The 22,060-nt window shown below is 37.8% G+C and overlaps 1 protein-coding gene across 2 annotated transcripts in view; it reads left to right on the top strand.

Moving 5' to 3' along the window:
* Positions 1-22,060, top strand: part of si:dkey-100n23.5 — a 190,542-nt gene that overhangs the window by 130,577 nt on the left and 37,905 nt on the right. For both annotated transcript variants that reach the window (XM_059968245.1, XM_059968244.1), the window contains exons 8-11: positions 3,280-3,318; positions 6,022-6,100; positions 15,190-15,237; positions 20,694-20,776. In XM_059968245.1, the coding sequence (XP_059824228.1) occupies positions 3,280-3,318; positions 6,022-6,100; positions 15,190-15,237; positions 20,694-20,776 (249 nt within the window). The remainder of the gene's footprint in view (positions 1-3,279; positions 3,319-6,021; positions 6,101-15,189; positions 15,238-20,693; positions 20,777-22,060) is intronic.

Here is a 22,060-nt window from a genome sequence, read left to right on the forward strand (position 1 = left end):
GATCAAGCAGCATGGGAGACAGTAGGGCTTCACTCCAAGATAAGCTCAATGCCTTTTATGCTCTCTTTAGCCGTCAGAACATTGAGGAACCATTGCCAACACCCATATCCCCCCAGTGATCCTGTGATTTCATTCTCTGAAGCTGATGTGTGGGCTGCCTTCAGGAGGGTGAGCCCACAAAAAGTATCCGTACTGAATAGGGTACCTGGTCATATAGTGAAGACCTGCGCTGATCAACTGGCTGGTGTGTTCACTGAGATCTTTAACTTCTCACTTTGGCAATGTGTGATACCCACCTGCTTCAACCTCAAGAAGGTTATGGTCACCTTCCACAATCAACGTTGCCCAATTGCACTTGCATCAACAATGACGAAGTGCTTTGAGAGTCTGGTGAAGAAATATATCAGCTCCTGCCTGAGACGTGACTTGGATTCACACCAGTTTACCTACCAGAGCAACAGGTCAACAGCAGATGCCATCTCATTGGCTCTTCACTCAGCCCTGGAACATCTGGACAGCAAAGATGGATACATCAGGGTGCTCTTTATCGAGTACAGCTCAGCATTCAATACCATCATCCCCTCAAAACTAATCAATAAGCTTCAAAACCTTGGCCTCAATATCTCCTTGTGCAATTGGATAACAATAATAAGTACTTTATTGATCCCAGTTGGGATACACTTATGCTACAGCAGCAACATTTAAAAACACACTTAGCAGTGTGCGGACGTAACTGATAATAAAGTGTGGAATGATAATATACACAATAATAAATTACCAATGTGCAATAATAATGTACTAAGTAATAAAACACAGATTATTGTACTATGATCTTTGTTCTGCTGTCGAACAGAGATGAACTGTTGTATTTGCTTATTGCATTTGGTAGGGAACATTTTCTGTAATGATCCTTGTGACAGCAAAGCTGAATGAGTCTGTTCGAAAACGTGCTCCTCTGCTTATTCGGTAGGTCATGGAGAGGATTGCCAGATTGTCTGTAATGGATAACAGTTTGTTAAGTGACCTCTTGTTCACCACTAACTCAAAAGAGTCCGGGTTGTTGCCAAAGATGGATCCAGCCTTTTAGTCTTTTATTTAGTTTATTTAGTCTTCTTGCATCTTTAGCACTGATACTGGTCCCCCAATATAAAGCCGCAAAGAAGACTGCGCTCGCTACAACAGACTGGTAAACAATCTCCAGTATTCTGTGCACACATTGAAGGATCTCAGCTTCCTTAGAAAATAGAGTCTGCTCATCCCCTTCTTGTAAACAGCCTTGGTGTCAGTTTTCCAGTGGAGTCTGTATCGAGGTGAACACCCAAGTATCTGTACTTCTCCACCACCGCAATGTCTTCTCCCAGGACTCATCACAGTCCTAAAATCACTCACCACCTCCCTGGTTTGGCCACATTCAGGAGCAAGTGATGCCTCCTGCACCACTCCATAAACCTGTCCACTAGTCCTCTATACTCCAACTCCTGCCCACCTCTGATACACCCAACTACTGCAGAGTCATCAGCGAACTTATGCAAGTGATAAGACTCAGATTTAATCCTCAACTTCCTCACCTGTAGACTCGAGTCAGGTCGGATTGACAACATAATCACCACAATCTCCATCAGGACAGGTGTATCACAAGGCTTTGTACTTAGCCCCCTGCTGTACTCACTTTACACTTATGACTGTATAGCTGAGCACAGCTCCAATGCCATAATCAAGTTTGCTGATGACACCACTGTCGTGGGCCGAATCAAAGGTGGAGGTGAATCAGCATACTGGGGGGTTGGTGGGGAAGATTGAAAATCTGGCTGAGTGGTGCCATAACAACAACCTCTTACTCAACGTCAGCAAGGCCAAGAAATTGATTGTAGACTTCAGCAGAAGGAAACCAGAGGTCCAGGAGTCAATCCTCATTGGAGGATCGGAGGTAGAGAGGGTTAGTTACTTTAAATTACTATTTGAAAGGACCTGTTCTGGCCCCAGCACATAAGTCCAATTGTAAAAAAAGCACGGCAGCACCTGTACTTCCTTAGGAGTTTGTGAAGATTCAGTATGACAACTAAAACTCTGACAAACTTCTATAATTGTGTAGTAGAGAATATATTGACTGGTTGCATCACAGACTGGTATGGGAACAGCAATGCTCTTGAATGGACAATCCTACAAAAAGTAGTGGTTTCAGCCCAGTACATCATGAGTAAAGCCCTCCCAACTATTGAGCATATCTACATGAAAAACTGTTGTAGGAAAGCAGCATCTGCCATCAGGGATCTCCACCACCCAGGCCATGCTCTGTTCTTGCTGCTGCCATCAGGTAGAAGGTATAAAAGTCTCAGACCTCGCACCACCAGTTTCAAGAACCGTTACTACCCTTCAGCAATCAGACTCTTGAACAAGAGAGAATAACTTCACTCAACTTCACTTGCCCCATCATTGAAATGTTCCCACATCCAATGAACTCATTTTCAAGGACTCTTCATCTCATGTTCTTGTTATTTATTGCTGTTCATTTATATTTTCATTTGCCCTGTTTGTTGTCTTCTGCACTCTGGGCGAACACCCTAGTTGGGCGGTCTTTCATTGATCCTGGTATAGTTATTAGTCTATAGATGTGTTGAGTATGCCCACAAGAAAATGAATCTCAGGGTTGTATGTTGTGACATATATGTACTTTGATAATAAATCTACTTTGAACTTTGATTAATGATATGAACACATTTAGGAATTCCCATTATTTTTGGTCATATTTATTATATGATCTATTTACTCTGTGACTGAGAAGATTTCTGTTAATTGTAAATTAAGGTGTTCATTTTTTGATGCTGTTACATGTACTGCCTTTATTTATGTGGTTAAATGAAGGGTAAGGATTAAGAATTAAACTTCTGAAATAAAGCTGCCAACAAAATGTTCAATTTGTATGAAGCTATTTTCTTCTCTTTATAGGAATAAATATTTTCATATAGAAATCATATTTTGGATAAATGCTAAAGATATTTTATCAGTAATATTAATTAATTAATCCTTCAATTATAAATTATGTTGATAGAATGAACTGTTGATTTTAGAAGCAGGAGTCTTCTGATAAACTGATTATGTTATTCATAGTTTTTAAAAAAATGCAGATTGTATCCATTTTCTTTGAAGCGTGTAAAATTAGATTATTACTACAACTGTTCTGCACCTTGTACATATTGTGTTATGTACTTAGTAATTTTTAATGGTTTCAGCTGCTCTTTATTTCTATTTCCTCTTTAAAGAATACTTCTTTCTTTCCAGCTGGATTACAGATGAGCATGTTATCTGGAGATTTGGCATGTAAGTATACTTCAAGTTATTTACATTCTCTTTTCTTCTACTGTTGATTGCCATCTTAATTTACTCTTTCTTATATTTATCAAGTATAGCATTATAAAAATTCATTGCCATACTTTAACATTGAGGTTCAGAGCCCTTAAAGGATCATGGCACTTAAATCCTTATTGTAAATGATGTATGCTCCCTATTTTGTTGCCATCCCTCAACATGTTGTTGAATGAGGTTTTGTGCAAGCTTCGTATTTATATTACATATTAAAACTGGTGAATATTCTGAAGATACCAGAGGTTTTGCTTCCATGTAGTTTAATAACCAAAACTGCCTAGAATATACTGAAAAACATATGCCATGATACTGGTTTTACCTATGTTGAAAGTGACTGTTCAGAAACACTCTAAATATGAAATAGACTGCCCCTAAATCTGTAGGCTGCTCATGATGCACGGCGATTCTATCGGTTCTATTCCACGTAGCATTGCCATCCAAAGTGCCATTATCTCTAATGACCTTAATTTCCAAAAATACTGCATTATTGCTGCAGAGAAGTCAGTCATTAACTACAACTTTCATCCAACAGAGTGCTTCTTAACTCTGATTTTGGACCTCTAACTTCATGTTTGTCCTTAGTGTGTCCCTAATTTAAACACAGCAGAGCTTGGCTGACAGTTTGTTTATGATTACATTTTCACTGCTGACACTCAAATTTTGCCATCTATTCTCATAAAGCCGTAAAATCATGGAAACAGGCCATTTGGCCCACCATGACTATGCTAATCATTTTGCCCATTGCATTCTGTGCCCAAGAGATTCAAGTGCTCATCTAAATACTTATTAAGTGCTGTCAAGATTGTTTGCAGTACTCTCGGGCTCTGTGTTTCAGCCATCCACTGTTCTCTTGGTGAGAAACGTCACCCTCAGATCCCGTCTAAATCTCCTACCCAGACCCCCATTCTATTTCCTTTGAATTTATCTGCATCCGATATGGGAGATAATTCCCTGCCATCTATCCAATCCTATGCTCCACATATCTGAAAAAGGCTACACCCTAGTGTATCCTCTCACAATATGTATAAAGTTTTACCAAAACCTGTGTACTCGAAGTGCTGGTTAAATAAGGCAGTCATTCTTTATGCCTTGACCTCCACCATATCTTCCTGTGCTGTCATCTTCAGGGATTATTGAAATTGTACATCAAGATCTTTTTGTTTCTTTGGACCCAAATTGTCAACTAGCCTAGGATCCCATGGGCTCTAATCATTTGGTCTAGTGTCCATCTGGGACCTTGTCACAGGTTTTCCTGAAATCCATGTAAGCTAAATTAACTGCACTGCTCTCATCAATACATTCATTTAACACTTCAATCTTAATTAAATTCACCACTAACAAACCTGAGCTGACTATTACTGATCAATCCTTATGTTTTCAGTCACGGCTCTTAGAGTTTTTGCCATTACAGTATACTGTGAGCTGTCAGGCATTCATAGGAATGCTGATTGCATGAGAATGGAATGAAAACACTAAACCACACACACTGGTTTGCTATGGCTAAACCTTTAAATGAATTGTTGAACTATAAGTCATCTCCTTACCCCTTTAAATAAGAATGTTTTACTGTATACTTCTGTAGTTTAATGCTAAACAATATTAATGTAAAGTGCCACGAAAATGAATTAAATGAACTACTGAACACACCATAACATGAAGTGCCAGGTCGTCAAAGAATGTTGCTATTACTCAGCTTACAACTGCATTGTCCTTATATATAAACTTAAATAAACTAAAAAAAGTCTCTTCACATATATTTTGCTGACACCTGAAATAAAATTCACTGTTCTAGCTTATTTTGATGAAAGCAAAATTTTGCTTGAGAATTCCAGACACATAAATGCCTGATAAATGAGAGTTTAATGTAATTTCCCGACCATTGATATTAGACTAACTGCCTGTAATTACTTGACTTACCCTTGCCATCTTTCTTGAATTAAGGGACTGCATTTTCTGGCCCCCCATTTGTGACCATACATTTTCTCACGGCACTACTTTAAGAATTATTCCCTGTAGCTTAGTCAATCACCCTCCCAAAACAAATTATCTGTTTGTTATCTATTTGTGATTATAATACTTGTGGGTGATTTTGAGAACAAATTGACTGTTGTGTTTCTTCATAAAGCCCTTTGAATGTTCTCATGTTGTGAAGGATTATATTTTTACTTTGCCCTTTTCTGTCACGGACTTCTAAGTCAATATCTATTTCTATTTTAGTCAGTGGGCCTTATTTTAATATATTTTAGGCATGTTGTTAAATTAATGCTGAAATTGAATGTGTTATTTGCTGAAGTTATTTCACTGGATAGTAGAGAGGAGTAGAAATGCTCTTTCAAAGGCCAATTGTGGTACCTTTCTAGCTGAGTCTTTGATAATAACTTATTCCATTGTACCTGGAATGTATGTTTTTGCATCTTGTTTTCACAGGCTTAAAACATTTAAAATTCAGCGTCTTTTATTGCATTCAAAATATTCTCTATTTTTCAGTCTCCCAAACTTTATGTTTTCATGATACAATAATGATATTATATGGATCTTCTCTGATTGTTCTGTGTAGTGGCTAGTAGTTGTGCTGTTTATGAACAATGTAATGCCATTTTCGTTAAAAAAGCAATGCTGTAAACTGTTGTGTTTATTTTGTCCAATTGTTTTTTGCAGATGGTACATCCCATTGTTTGTCCTCATCTTTTTGATGATGTCCTGCTACATTCACATATTTTATATAGCCAAACAGAGGGTAAGCATTCAGATTTAAACTGCTCAAGTAAAGTCTGACAAAAAAATGAACCATATTCAACACGTCTGATTGCTTCTGTGAATCTACTTCTTCTTGTTAATGGATCCTCATAAATAGTTGATCAAGGTATTTTGTTATGTAAGTTAATTCTTAAGCCATCAATTAGCTTTATGTAATGGATATCATCAGAGATGAATTTGTTGTGTTTTTGCTGGGGAAAGAAAACTGGATATTTGCATATGTAAATTTGGAAAATTGTTGTAAATATTCTGCATCTTGCAAAGGGACAAAAATGGAGATAAAGCTACTAACATCAACTGGTAACTAACCATCAGAAATAGAACTTGAATGTTAAAAATCTTTGTTTCAAATTTAACCTGCAATAAGCTTCAAACCACATATCCGCACTATCAGTGAAAATACTGTTATCACTCACATCTTGCATAATATGCCAACTGCCATGGTACAAAGCGATCAGTGATAGTTAGGCTTATGGCTTCCCGTTGTTTTCTAAATCGCAGATCCAGGGTTCTTCCTTTAGAGTGTTAGTACGAGATCCCAAGTTCTCGTACAGTTCCAGGGTTCAGTAAGGAGAGCAATCTTGTTTTCAAGTCCTATTTCTCTCCATTTCCTTGTTTTATTCCAGTGAAATAGTATTACATCTTAATTCCAGTCCAGGTCCAATCCATTTTGGCTATTTTCATTCTGTTGCAACTGAACTTTTGCTTGTTCTTTTTACATCTCAATTGTAGAGCATCCTTGTTATTGGTATTGAGCGAATCAGGCACAAAAGAACATAGAATTGATCTCTACTGATAGTATATCCACATGTATATTCTGCTTTCAGCATGTAAGTATTTTGCTGTCGTAACCTAGGCCTCTAGTTATCTCTTATTGCCATAGTAACAGCTAGCTCTTCTGCCCACTGTTGAGGCCATGGATGCCATGGCAGATGTTTTAGAATGGACCCATTATTTCTTATCTCAGTACAAGCAGATGGTTGATGTCTTACTTTTTTCAATTTATTAGGCCTCTGAGACCCAGTGAAGCCAGGCATTTCTCCAATGAGATTAATGAGAATGAGAATACGTTACTCTGCAGCACTGTTCCTTGATCTCATGATGATCTGTAGTTATGTCTGCTTCACAATTTAATCACTACTAATGGCTTTTCAAAACAGTTCCTGATGGATACATCTGTGATCAATCAATCAATACGCGGAGATACAACTTTTCAAATTTAAGTTATTTCAATCTCCTTATATTTTCTTAGCATTTTCAGAGAACTTCATAGATCATTAACCATCCTTGTAAGTGGCAACTTCAAAATGTTTACTCAAGGGGAAAATGTCGGATGTTCAGTTCTGGGTGCTTGTTTATAATTCTCTGACTATTACACAAGGAAATAAGGAGAGGGGAAATGGAACTCACGTTGTTACTGACATGGGAGCCAGGTGGATCTGATGGGCTGAATCGTCTCCTTCAGTATCATAAATAGATAATTTTGGCCTGTATAATGCTAAAATATAATTACTGCACCATTGGTGACTGTGTTTACTTCTGTTTTGCTTTTTTTTTCTCCAGGTTCTGAGCTCTGGAGTTTTCTACCCTAAACTTCCCCATCTCTTTCCACTTTGAGTAGAAGTATGTCCTTAGGATGCTGGGTGCCAAATTTTGTTTATGTACTGCATTAAACATTTTGTTTGCTTAAAACTGGAATGTAGATCTGTCCCAGAGGACTGAATATACAGTCGATTCTTTTGATGTTCATTGTAAATTTCATTGGTCATAGCTTTGCCTTCATCAGTTGTAACTTGTAACTTTTTCATTCTTTTAAACTCTTCTGGAGCTATATTTTATTATTAAATCCTGGAATGTGTCTGGTAGCTCTTGTTCAGTGAAGACTGTTAATAGTGTCAAATAAAATATAACACTAATTTTACTTTTTCAACCTTGAACTATTGAAATTGTTTGGGACATTTTGTTTCAGAAAATGATACAGTGTATATTTAAAGTGATGATTAGTCAATATGTTCTTTTATGAGATATGTCTTTGCATAACATTAAATGCTGATTTTCCTCCCCACCTCCACCAAGCCACCAACATTCACTCCAGCTGCCCACTTGCCAGCTCTCAGTTAAATTATCTTAAGCATAACTTTAGAGTAGAACTTATTCAGGACCATCCTATTTTATTCAGTGTTGCAGTGAAAGTAATTGATGGCCATTTGGTAATTTTTTTTCAAATTGCTGGGCAGCTGTGTTCCTAATGGAAGGGGACACTATGTGCATCTCTGCCCTCTATAGGATCAACATAGCTAACAATGCCTGGCATAGTGAGCGTGTACGTTTTCATGAAAGCTTCTTTGTGATAATAAATTGCTTGAGGTTGTCTAAGCTAATGTCTCCCACTGAATCAACACTCGGGCACTCACCTACCATGTAGTCTGCTTAATTTCTACAAGATCCATGCTTTGTTAATGCTTCCTTCAAAGATTACCTCTTGCTATAATCTGTATTTAGCATTCATTTGTTGGGAAAAAAATAGTATATATATATTTTTTAATTTTATCATTAATAAGATGTATTAAGTATAAGTAAATTTGACTGAAATCTGTGTGCAGTCCTTTTTCCTTTCCGACTTCAATAAAAAAAATAGTTTGTGACGGTGGATCTTTTTAAACACCACAAATTCTTGCATAACTAATATTATATGAAAATGCAATCTTTTAATGCTGCAAGTTTAATTTCTTGGATGATAGTTGTTATAGAGAAAAATTTAAATGCCCAGCTTGTGATTGAAAATTTGTATTTTTACTATTTGGGTTCAGTTTTCAAAAATAATAAAACTTGAATCTTAAAGAAAATGAATCAGATAAAGATGAATATTTCAATATTAGATATTTTCTTTCATAATAGATGAATGAAACCTAAAGATTAAATACTGATTTTTCAACCGGATTGTGGTGTTAAGTATGAAATACTCTTAATGGTCTCCCAATTGATTGATTTTATCCAATATCCTTATTTCTTTTTCTTAAATGCACACAATGTTATATCAGAAGTGTTCACTAATTGCCTTGTTCAGTTAATATGGGCTACCATTGAAAATGCATTAATTTTGCATTCATGTGTATCTTATCACCATGTGAAAGGGGACATTGTCCATTTATTTGATTGTTTAACTGTCTAAGCCAGGGAACTAAGTTTTATGATTCCCAAAAATGGTGGAGGAATCATCATCTGCAATTAGCCCAGACCCATTCATTCCAATCCAGGCAGCAAGCCATCTTCTTTCTGCCTGCAGATTATATTGATTGCAGCTACATTGCACTTCTTTGCTGCTCATTTCAACGAAAAGCTAGTATTGTGAGTAAATAACACCAGTTACTACTAATCTACATTTCTTAAAGTTAGCTGGCTACTGGCTAAAATGCAGTATATTACATCTGTAACTGATCTAGAAAACAGTGAAACAATGGCACTACAACTAAAGGAGCATACTGCAAGGGTTTTGCACACCGTGCTAGGAACCTTAGTAGAAAAAAAGGCACTCTAATAACTGGATTATCTAATATCTAATAATTATTAGATAACAATCTAATAACTTTAGGCAAAAGGCCTTTCAGACAAGGTTAAAGGCTGGGAAATCAGGAAGTCAATGTAACTGTCTGGATGCAGTCTGGCAGTAGATTAGTGACTTTGCAAGAATGGTTGCTTGCATTTCCTCCACTGATCTTAAAAAGATGACCTCTGGTACTAGCCTTTGCCACTCTGGGAAAATGGTCCAACTTATCTATGTCTCTCATAATCTTATATACCTCTATCAAGTTGCCTCTCGTGCTCCTTCGTCTCCAAAGAGAAAAAAACCCAGTTGGTTCAACCTTTCCTCACAAGACATGGTCTCCAATCCAGGCAGTGTCTTGGTAGATCACTTATGCACCCTTTCTAACGCTTACACATCCTTCCTATAATAAAGTGACCAGAACTGAATACAATATTCCTATTGCGGTCTAACCAGAGTTTTATAGAGCTATGACATTAACTTGGGGCTCTTAAACTGTATGCCCAAACTAATGAAGGCCAACGCACTATACGCTTTCTTAGCTACTCTTGTCAAATTGTGTGGCAACTTTGATGGATCTGTGAATGTGGACCCCAAGATTCCTCCACGCTACTAAATATCTTGCCTTTCGACTTATTCAGTGCCTTTAAATTTGATCTTCAAAAGTGTATCACTTCACACTTTTCCAGACTGAACTCTTATTTGCCACTTCTCAGCCCAGTTCTACATCCTATCATACTCTTCCACCTATGATAACCTTCTACACTATCCACAACACCACCATCTGCAAGCTTAATAACCCATCCTTCCACTTCCTTATCCAGATCATTTCTAAGCATCACAAAGAACAGGGGTCCCAGAATAGATCCCAATGGAGTATCACTGGTCACCACCTCTAGGCAAAATTTGGACCGACTACCATCCTCTGCCTTCTGTGGGCAAACCAATTCCGAATCCATGCTGCCAACTTTCCATGGATCCCATACCTCATGATTTTCTGAAGAGCCTTCCATGGGGAAACTTGTAAACTTCTTACTAAAATCCACATGCAGTGCTCTACCTTCATCAATTTGTTTCGTCACTTACTCAAAAAAAATCTGTTTGGCTCTTAAGACACAACCTGCCTGCCCCTCATGAAACCAAGCTGACTATCCCTAATAAGACTATGCTTCTCAAAATGCTCATAAATTCTCTCTATTAGTTTGCCCACCTCTGATGTAAAACTTGCTGATCTACAATTCCCGGGATTATCCCTATTACTGTTCTTGAATAAAGGAACAATATTTACTATCCTCCAATCCTCTGGTACTCTCCTGTAGCTAATGAGACGCAAAGATAACCCTCAGTGCCTGAGCAATCTCCTCCCTCACTTCCCGTAGTAATCTGGGGATTATTCCATCTGGCTCTGAGAATTTACCTATCCTCATGGTTTTCAAAAGCTCCAATACTGCTTCTATCTTAATGCCAACACACTGCTTCTCTCTTCTGCACTGACCTCACATTCATCAAGGTCCTTAATGAAGACCAGCATTCATTAAGGACCTCCCCTACCTACCTCAACTCTAGGCACATGTTTCCACCTTTATCCCTGAGCTGTCTTCTCACTCCAGTCATTCTTATATTCTTCATATGTAGAGTGCTTTGGGGGTTTTCATTAATCGTACTCACAAAGGCCTTCCGCTTCTAGCTCTTCGAAGTACTTTCTTAAGTACCTTTACACCCTCAGGAGCTCATCTTTTCTTGTGCCTTTCCAAATTCTACCTGCTTATCTGCTCTTCAGTGTCCTTGTTGCTATTGGCGATCTGTGTAATACTCCCAGTAGGATGATTACTCCCTTCCTGTTTTTGACTTCTACTCTCATTCACATTGTCTCAGTGATGTCCCCTCATTCCTTCATATGTACCTTATTCTCTGAAAGTGTATCTTTCACTTTCTTCCACTTCAGTTTGCACATTACAACCATCTTTGTACCCTCTCATTTCTGATGCATAAGAATTACAATTTGGGGGAGGGCCACGCAAGGCAAAGCAAGAAGATACTAATGATTTTATGTATTTGTAGTTAGAACCTCAGATACTTGCAATATGTTAATTTAGAAAATAGCATAGAAGTAGAATTAATATGTATGAAACAGTGGAGAGGAAATGCTAGTGTTAAAATATCATGAGAGTCCTTCATCTTTATGTTTAAATATTTTTCTTTTATTTAACTAAATCCAGCAATGTTCATTGTAGACCTATGAATAGAATGGCACCTGTTCAGACACATCAATACTGTTTAGCTACATTAATGTCACAGTGCATTTTGAATCAACAAACATTTATTAACCCACTGCAATAACATTCAGAAGCATGCAAGGCCTTACAAGTCAAGCAATCAAATGTATTATAGAATGCAAGAAGGAAGTGATTTAATTCTGGCCCCATAGTGCACTGGGAGAGTAGCCACAGGAGGGCAAGACTTGATGTGAGCTGGTGAGATTGCAGAGATGATTTACTAGGATGTTAGCTGGGTTTCAGCACTTAAGTTACAGAGAAAAGTTGAACAAGTTAGGTCTCTATTCATTGGAGCGTAGAAGGTTGAGGGGGGATTTGATCGAGGTATTTAAAATTTTGAGAGGGGTAGATAGAGTTGACGTGAATAGGCTGTTTCCATTGAGAGTAGGGGAGATTCAAACGAGAGGACGTGATTTGAGAGTTAGGGGGCAGAAGTTTAAGGGAAACACAAGGGGGTGTTTCTTTACTCAGAGAGTGATAGCTGTGTGGAATGAGCTTCCTGTAGAAGTAGTAGAGGCCAGTTCAGTTGTGTCATTTAAGGTAAAATTGGATAGGTATATGGACAGGAAAGGAGTGGAGGGTTATGGGCTGAGTGCGGGTAGGTGGGACTAGGTGAGATTAAGAGTTCGGCACGGACTAGGAGGGCCGAGATGGCCTGTTTCCATGCTGTGATTGTTATATGGTTATATAAGGTGAGAGTCACATGCAGGAAATCATAAATGGGGAGTGATTAGTATGAGTGTGAGCCAAAGATCAGTGGGGGACAGAGATTTTAGTGTCCGATTTGTCATTTGGTGTGGCAGAATGATAAGAAAATTAGCAATTACTGTTACTGTTCATACAGATCAAATCATTACACAGTGCAAGGTGAAACAGTAATAATGCAGAATAAATTGTAACAGCTACAGAGAAAGTGCAATGCAGGTAACCAGAAAGGTGCAAGATCAAAATGAGGTAGATTGTAAGGTCACAAAGCTATCTTATTCTGTTAGGGAGCTATTTAATAACCTTATAACAGCAAGGTAGAAGCTGTCATTATAAGCCTGGTGGTGTGTCCATTCAGGCTTTTGTATCTTCTGCCCAAAGGATGAAAGGAGAAGAGAGAGTGTGGGGTGGGTAGGGCCTGTGTTATGCTGACTGCTTTTCTGAGGCAGCGAAAAGTATATTCAGCATCATGGCATCTACATGATGTTCACATTTAGGAAGCTGAAGCTCTCAATCTTTATAATCGCAATACCATTGATGTAGACAGGAGCATATGCATTGCCCCCTTCCTGACCAGCTTTTTTGTTTTGCTGATGTTGAGGAAAAGGTTATTGTCGCGACACCATGTAACTAAGCTTTCTATCTCCTTCCTCCACTCTGATTCATTGCTATTTGAAATACGACCCACTACGGTGGTATCAACTTAAAAAAAAAACTTGCAGGTGGAGTTAGAAGAGAACCTGGCCACACAGTCATGAGTGTAAAGGGAATAGACTAGGAGCTGAGGACACAACCACCAGTGTTAAGAGTAATTGTGACAGAGCAAAGGGTAATTTTGAGCTCATTCATTACTTATTATTTCACAAGACTTGTCACTGATAATGCTATCGTTTATGAAATGAAAAGGCAGTTATGAATCAGCTGCTTTGCTGTGTCTGGTCTCACATTTAGGCATTAATGGCCAAGGATGTGGATTCCCTTACACAAAAGGCATTGGTAAATTAGATGGATTTTCACAGTTTCATTACTGAGGTAAACTTTATATTAATTCCAGATCTTAAATGAGCTTAAGTTCTCCTACTGCCATTTTACCTTTGATCTCTAGATAAGTAGTCCAGAAAATTTGCTGCTAGTACACTAACTTCACCATAACACGATTCTTCCCCAAGAAAAACCTGTACACCTGTTTGTTAATGCAAACATCTAATCAGCCAATCATGTGGCAGCAACTCAATGCACGAAAACATGCAGACATGGGCAAGAGGTTCAGTTGTTGTTCAGACTAAAAGTCAGAATGGGGAAGAAATGTGATCTAAGTGACTTTGACTGTGAAATGATTGTTGGTGCCAGAAAATGCTGATCTGGGATTTTCACATACAACACTCTCTAGCGTTTACAGAGAATAAATCAAAACAAAATCCAGTGAGCAGCAGTTGTGTGGGTGAAAAAACCTTGTTAGTGAGAGAGGTCAGAGGAGAATGGCCAAATTGGTTCAAGCGGACAGGAAGGCAACAATAACCACATTCTCCAGCAGTGGTGTGCAGAAGATTCCAGGATTGAATGGCTTGGCATATGAAGAGTGTTTGATGGCTCTGGGCCTGTGTTCACTGGAATTCAGAAGGATGAGCAGTTTCAGTGAGGTCACCCACTGAATGGTGAAAGGCCTTGATAGAGTGAATGTGGAGTGGATGTTTCCTACGGTAGGAGAGTCTAAGACCAGAGGACACAGCCTCAGAATAGAGGGGTGTTCTTGTAGAATGGAGATGAAGAGCAACTTCCTTAACCAGAGAGCGGTGAATCTGTGAAATTCTTTTCTGCAGGCAGCTGTGGAGGCCAAGTCGTTATGTATATTTAAGGCGGAAATTGATAGATCCTTGATTGGACACAGCATGAAGGGATTCAGAGAGAAGGGATTGGGGTATTTCTATTGGTCTTCTGATTGCAGTACTACTACTTTTCAGTGAAGTTATTCTTATAGAAGCTCAGCAAACCCCATATTTCTCTCTGACTTTTTGAGGTAGGAGAAAACTATCCTTCACTATTTTTACTTCTTCCTTTTCTACCACTTTGGTATCCTCTACCCATTCCACCAATAATATTGATTCTTTAGGCCTATGTGTCATTTGAACTACAATTTGCAAAATCTATTGGTAGAAAGCATCAGGGATTGGTAGAATTGCTCCATGTGCCAGAATAGATCAACCAGCAATTATTATATTAGTGGAAGAACCCTTTAAAAAGCTCTCAGCCCAGTGCTGAACTAGTATATTGCAAATGTTTTGAAGAGAGAGTTTTAGCTGGTAAGTATTTAATTCTAAAATGGCAGTACTGTCATCAACCAAGCCTTATATGGGGATTGATGCCTTGCCCACACTGTGTATTTCTTGCAGGAATTCCATGGGTGTGCTGATACCCTAACCAAACAAGACACCATTTTAATAACTAAATGGTGTTCATCGTGCTCAAGTTTTTAGTTCAACTGATCTGAATGGTGTAGCGTTTGTTACTTAAGTCTTTTTTCAGTGTCCTGTCTTTCTCTTACAGGTTTTAATTTGGTCTGGCCCGTATGATCCTGAAAGGGAAAGAAGCAAGGTACATTTTTTCCAATATTGTGAAGATAAAATCATTTTAAAGCAGTAGAAACATTTACAGCAAGCAACAATTGTGGGTTGGATATTGGCATTTCATCACAGGTTGCAGATACCAGGATTTTTTTTTCAGTTTGCCTATAATTAAGGAGTCCTCGTGAAGTTCTGTTTTATATATTCCTTTTTGAGATGTGGGTCTTGCAAGTTTATTGTATTTCAAGTCACGCTACATGGAAACAGGTCCTTTGGCATAGCCAGTCCATGCCAACGAAGGTGCCAATCTAATTTAGACCCATTTGCCTATGTTTGACCATGTATCTCTAAAGCCTTCCTATGCATATACCTGTCCAAGTGTCTTTTAAATGTTGTCAATGTACCTGCTTCAACCACTTCCTCTGACAGCTCATTCCATATATACCCAGCAGCTGGGTGAAAACATTTCCTCTCAAGTTCCTGTTAAGTATGTTCCCTGTCATATTAAACCCAAACTATCTCATTCTTGATTCCTTGACTCTGGAGAAAAGACCATATGCGTTCATCCTACCTATGCCCCTCATGATTTTATAGACCTCTATAAGATCACCCCTCATTCCCTCTGCTCCCATGGAGAAAGTTCTAGCCTCTGTCTTTAACTCAGTCTCTCAAGTCCTGGCAGCATTCTCATAAATCTTTTCTGTATTTTTCCAGCTTAATGGCATCTTTCTTACAACAGAATGACAAAACTAAACACATTACTCTAAATGTTACCTCACTAACATTTTGTATTACTGCAGTATAATGTCCCAACCTTTACACTCAATGTCCTGACTGATAAAGGCCAACATGCCAAAATCCGCCTTCTTCTCTATCTACCTGTGACACCACATTAAGGGAACATTATATTTATACTCCTCGGTCTCTGTTCTATAACTTTCCCCAGGGCCATACCATTCACTGTAAACGTCCTATCCTGATTCACTTCCCAAAATGCAACACCTCACACTTTTTTGAATGAACCTCCATTTTCCACACTTTGCAAACACGAGGAAATCTGCAGATGCTGGAAATTCAAACAACACACACAAAATGCTGGTGGAACACAGCAGGCCTGGCAGCATCTATGAGAACCACTGTCGATGTTTTGGGCGAGACCCTTTGTCAGGACTAACTGAAAGGAAAGATAGTAAGAGATTTGAAAGTTCAGTTAGTCCTGACAAAGGGTCTCGGCCCAAAACGCCGACAGTGCTTCTCCTTGTAGATGCTGCCTGGCCTGCTGTGTTCCACCAGCATCTTGTGTGTTCTCCACACTTTGGTCTATTTATCCTACTGAACGAGATCCTACTGTAATTCTTGGTAATCATCTTCACTGTCTATGATCCCACCTATTTTAGTGTCATTTGCAAACTTACTAACCAGCTTTATAACTAACTTACTAACTAGCATTGTACATTCTCATACAAGTAGTTGATATAGATGACAAATAACAATAGTTTGTCATTTATATAGTCAAGGTCCTCCAGTTGAAATAAAAATCTTCCACAGATACAAGAAAACAAGTAGGAAGTTGCTCTATTGGTTATATGCAGCTTCAACACATGATCATTATCTAATTCTGTTAATTGGTGCAAATTAGCATTAGCAATGTGTTATTGTGTTACTTTGGACAATAGGTAGCAATCTCAAGTTGTTTCAAAATTCAAAGTTCAAAATAAATTTATTATCAAAGTACATATACAACCTTGCAAGTCATTTTCTTGCAGATGTAACAAAACAATAATATAATAATACCCATAATAGAATCAATGAAAGACCACACCAGCTTGTGGTTCAACCAGTGTACAGAAGATACAAATTGTGCACGTACAAAAAGGAAGAAATAATAATAATTAAATAAACAATAAATACCAAGAACATGGAAGTGAGTCTACAGGTTGTGGAATGATTTCAATGATGAAGTGAAGTTGAGTGAAGCTATTGCCTTTGGTTCAAGAGCCTGATGGTTGAAGGATACAAACTATTTCTGAACCTGGAGTCCTGAGGTTCCTGTACCTTTTTTTGTGGCATCAGTGAGAGGAGAGCACGTGGCGGGGCCCCTTGATGATGGATGCTGTTTTGCTGCAATGACATTTCATGTGGATGTGCTCGATGGTGGGGACAGCTTTACCTGTGATGGACTGGGCCGTATCCACCACTTTTTGTAGGATTTTCTGTGCAAGGCCATTGGTGTTTCCATACCAGACTATGATGCTACTAGCCAATATACTCTCCACTGCACATTCATAGAAGTTCGTGAAAGTTTTAGATGTCATTCTGAATCTTCACAAACTCCTAAGCAAGAAAAGGCACTGTCATGCTTACTTTGTAATTGCACTTATGTGCTGTGCCCAGGACAGGTCCTCTGAACTAATAACAGTGAGGAATTTAAAGTTGCTGACCTTCTCCACCTCTGATCCTCCGATGAGGATCATGGACCTCTGGTTATTCCTCCTCTTAAAGTCAATATCAGCTCCTTGGTCTCTGAACATTGAGTAAGAGGATGGTGCTGTGGTGTCACTTAGTCAGATTTTCAATCTCCCTTCTGTATGCTGATTCATCACCACCTTTGATTTGGTATTTGAGGGTGGTGTCATCAGCAAACTTGAATATGACATTAAGGCTGTGCTTAGCCACACTGTCATAAATGTAAAGCAAGTTGGGTAGGGAGCTAAGCACACAGCCTTGCAGTGCACCTGTGGAATCCTAGATGCAGTCAGCCATATTTTGAGAATGTTTAATGTTTTCCATTATCTGAATGTAAGCTAAGTTCCAAATGTGAATGAATGTATCTCTTATAAATATGGAAGGTGGTTTCCGCCAACAGTTACAGGACTTAGTTATGCTTTTCTATTCGCTGTTATAAGAACTGAAAATGGAAGCCGTGGTTAATTCTGTAACAGTAAAAGGTGAATGCTGCCACTCTGTGGCTTCTGATAATACTGACAACTACTGTACATTGCCACCAAATATCTGCATCTTATTTTTGTGAATATCTCTAAAAGAATGTACATCTAAATGCAAAAAAACCCTATTAATTGTATATTCTCCCTTTTGTCCCAACTCCAAAAGATGTCTTTTTAAATATGGATTTTAAATCCTGTTTGACAGTGATGATTTATTTGATTGATTTTAGATGCCAGAAAGATTAGATCTTTCACAAACTCCATTTAATAGATAGATATGTTTTTGAATATTGTTTGGATAAAACATAACGTTGCACTTATAAATAGAATTTAAAATAAAAATATTTTTAACTTAAAGAAGTTCTGTCATACATCAGCCATGTTGTATTCTGACAAGACATCTGTAATTAGTCAATTTATTTTTTTTCAAATTTTCAAACACAGCCACCTTAATCTTTAATGAAATAATGAATAGCCTTTTTTGTATATTCAGTATATCTTTATCTTGATAAACTGAAGCACTCCTGTTACAGTTTGTAAAATGTGGCTTAAAAAAGAATTGATTCAAGTTCAAGTTTATTATCTTATGCATGGGTACATCAATGCACAGGTGCAATGAAAGTTTCACAAACACGTGGTATTCTATAAGCAGCATTCGTTAGAAAACATGTACTGTGCATAACTTTTACAAGAAATAAAGAAGTATCAGCCAGAAGTATCAGAAAAAATTAAGAAGGAATGGGAAAAAGAACTTTGTCTTATACCCACTGAGCAGTGGGAGAAAATTTTACAATTAGTCAATTCTTCCTCTATTTGTGCTAAACATGCCCTAATACAATTTAAGGTTGTTCATGGGGCTCACATGTCCAAGGATAAACTTGCTCGATTTTATTCTCATGTTAATCCAACCTGTGACAGATGTCACTCTGAAGTTGCTTCATTGACTCACATGTTTTGGTCTTGCCCTTGTTTGCAAAATTATTGGAAAGATATTTTCGGTACTGTTTCAACAGTTCTGAATATCAAATTGCAACCGCATTCTATTACTGCAATTTTCAGTTTACCAATGGTGGATAATTGTTGTTTATCCCCCTCAGCTCGACGGATGATTACATTTGTTACGTTAATGGCTAGAAGATCTATCCTATTGAACTGGAAAGAAATTCATCCTCCAACTATATTTCAGTGGCTTTTTTAAACTTTGAGCTTAGAAAAAATTAGAAGTGTTGTCTTTGATCCTTCAGTTAAATTTGAAGAAACTTGGAGACCATTTATTCAACATTTTCATATGAGCTAAACCGACTTTTCCTAAACCTTACTTTTATTATCCTTAACTATTTGGATGGAGGTTCGGAGTTATTGACGCTACTGTGTATATTTGACATTATGCAATGGCTCATGTTGGTTAGGTTTTTTTTCTTTTTTGGGGGGGGATTTTTTTTATTTTCTCCTTTTTTTGTAATTACTATGAGTTTGGGAGGTTATTATATATAAATGGATTATCATCTATTTGAATGTATACTTAATCTATTAATTATGTACTCTCAAACTCTCTGTATTCATGTTTCATTTATGTTTGTTTAAAATTAATAAAAAAAAATTTAAAAAAAGAAAGAAAGAAATAAAGAACAAAGGCAGTTTTAGTGCAAATTGTTTAGAGTGGTCCTAATGTTGTTAAATTGTGGAACATAGAACAGAAATTTACAACACATTACAGGCCCTTTGTTGGTTCAAGGACCATGTAGTTGAAGGAAGGTTGTTGTTCTTGAACCTGCTGGCATGGGACCTCAGTTTCTGTACCTCCTAGTAGCTGCATGGACTGAATGGCAGGGGTCTTTGATGTGTGTTGCCGCCTGTAGATACTAACAGTGGTAGGGAGGGATGTGCCCCTGCTGTGCTAGGCAGAATCCACGAATCACTGCAACTTCTTACATTCCTGCACTTTAGAATTGCCTTACCAGACCATGATTCAACCAATCAGGATACTTCCAGTATAAAATCTGTAGAAGCTTGTTAGAGTGCTTGGCGACAAGTTGAACCTCCTTAACATCCTACGAAAGTAAGGATGCTGGGGCACTTTCCTTATGATTGCATCTATGTGTTGGGCCCGGGACAGGTACACTGATATGTTAACAGCCATGAATTTAAAATTTCTGAAGCTCTCCACTGGCAATATCCCAATGTAACTGGCCCTCCTTCCCCTTCCTGAAGTCAACAAGCAGCTCTTTACTTTTGCTGATGTTGAGTGAGAAATGGTTGTTGTGACACCACTCAACCAAGTCAGCTATATCTCTGATTTAATCTATTTCATGACCATGGTATCTGTTCTTGTGTTTCTCTGAGTTATTACATTTCTCCACATTAATATATTTTCTAGAAGCTGGATGTTTAGAGAAGGATGAATATTATTATTTTAAAATAGGTGCACAGGTTTGCCTTTCTTTCTATTTTTAACAATGAACTTTATGTCAACCATTTGATAAGATTATCTTTGTAAGAAATTATTTACAACTGATTTACAGATTATTGTTTTCATTTATAGATCTTATTAGCTCTGGAAATCAAGCCACTTAAGTGGTACCCATCTGTATACCTGGCAGTATCCCTTTTCCCTCTTATTAACAGGTGAGTGAAAATAAGTGTGACTTCTGCTTCTGGAGCTTAATAAAGCTACAGTAATTATAGATTACTGTAGCCAAGAAGCATGACTACCAGATGATTACTGTCAGATTAAAGATGACTCATTCTATATCTTCTGTGTATTGGGTGGGGGTAGGGAAATTGGTTTTATTTTCTTATTTAAGAGAATTCTACCGTGATGCTTTGTTCACAAATGGCAAAGTTATCCTCAATGCAGAAATTAATGTAATTTTCAAGTCTTGAGCCTATCTTTCAGTCCACAATATGATTTTTATGCAAGTGTCATAATTTTTTAAAAATAAACCTACTTCTTCTGATTTAATGGATGTTCCAAAATCATTTATCCACTTCATTCACAGTTGGAATCTCACTGATAAATGTGATGAAAATGTATTCAATTAGTCAATTACAATCAATTTATTTGGACTTCTATTTGCAAAATAAAATAAATTCTGGTAAAAGAGTGAAAAAGCAACCAGAGATCCAAGAAAATATCTGGAAGTTAATGTTCTGTGTGCTAATCTGCACCACTCATACTCTCCCCCAAGAATACCCCACATTAAAAGGATGATCACAGTTGAAAATGTAACACTAAGATGTCAGATGTGAAGGACTAGAAATTAACTCTAGGTTCTGTGCTAAAGTTACAATATTATAATGGGTGTACATTCTTCTTCACTTCAAAATTCAACTCAACTTAAATTTACCTGAATTCTGGAAGTGGAAGACAAAGGACATATGGTAAGGATATTAAATTTAAGTTTCTACCCACGGGGGATTTTGTATCTCTGGTGTCAGTATATAAGATTGATTTAAGTATCCAAGTCCATGTAGAAATTATGTCACACCATCCTTTAATCTCAAATCCATCATGATCTTTGAGAAAATTTCACAGGTGCACAAGAAAATGCACATAATGGAAGAAATAACGAACAAATGACGTTGTAAATTGAGAAAAAAAAGTTGACATTCTTACCTAGTCATCAATGACTGTTTTGGGCACATAACCAATAGGGAGCTAACAGATACAGGCAGCAACTGGCAGACTGAGGCTTCCCTTTTACAATCTAAGACCATATGACGTAGGAGCAGAATAAGGTCATTTGGCCCATCGAGCCTGCTCAGCCATGTCATCATGGCTGATCCATTTCCCTCTCAGCCCTGTTCCCCTTCATGCCATGACTACTCTAGAACCTATCAACCTTTGCCTTAAATGTACCCAAAGACTTGTCCTGCACAGCTGCTAGTGGCAACAAATTCCACAGATTC

Source organism: Hypanus sabinus, chromosome 4 (assembly GCF_030144855.1).
Source record: "Hypanus sabinus isolate sHypSab1 chromosome 4, sHypSab1.hap1, whole genome shotgun sequence".
Classification (NCBI taxonomy): domain Eukaryota; kingdom Metazoa; phylum Chordata; class Chondrichthyes; order Myliobatiformes; family Dasyatidae; genus Hypanus; species Hypanus sabinus.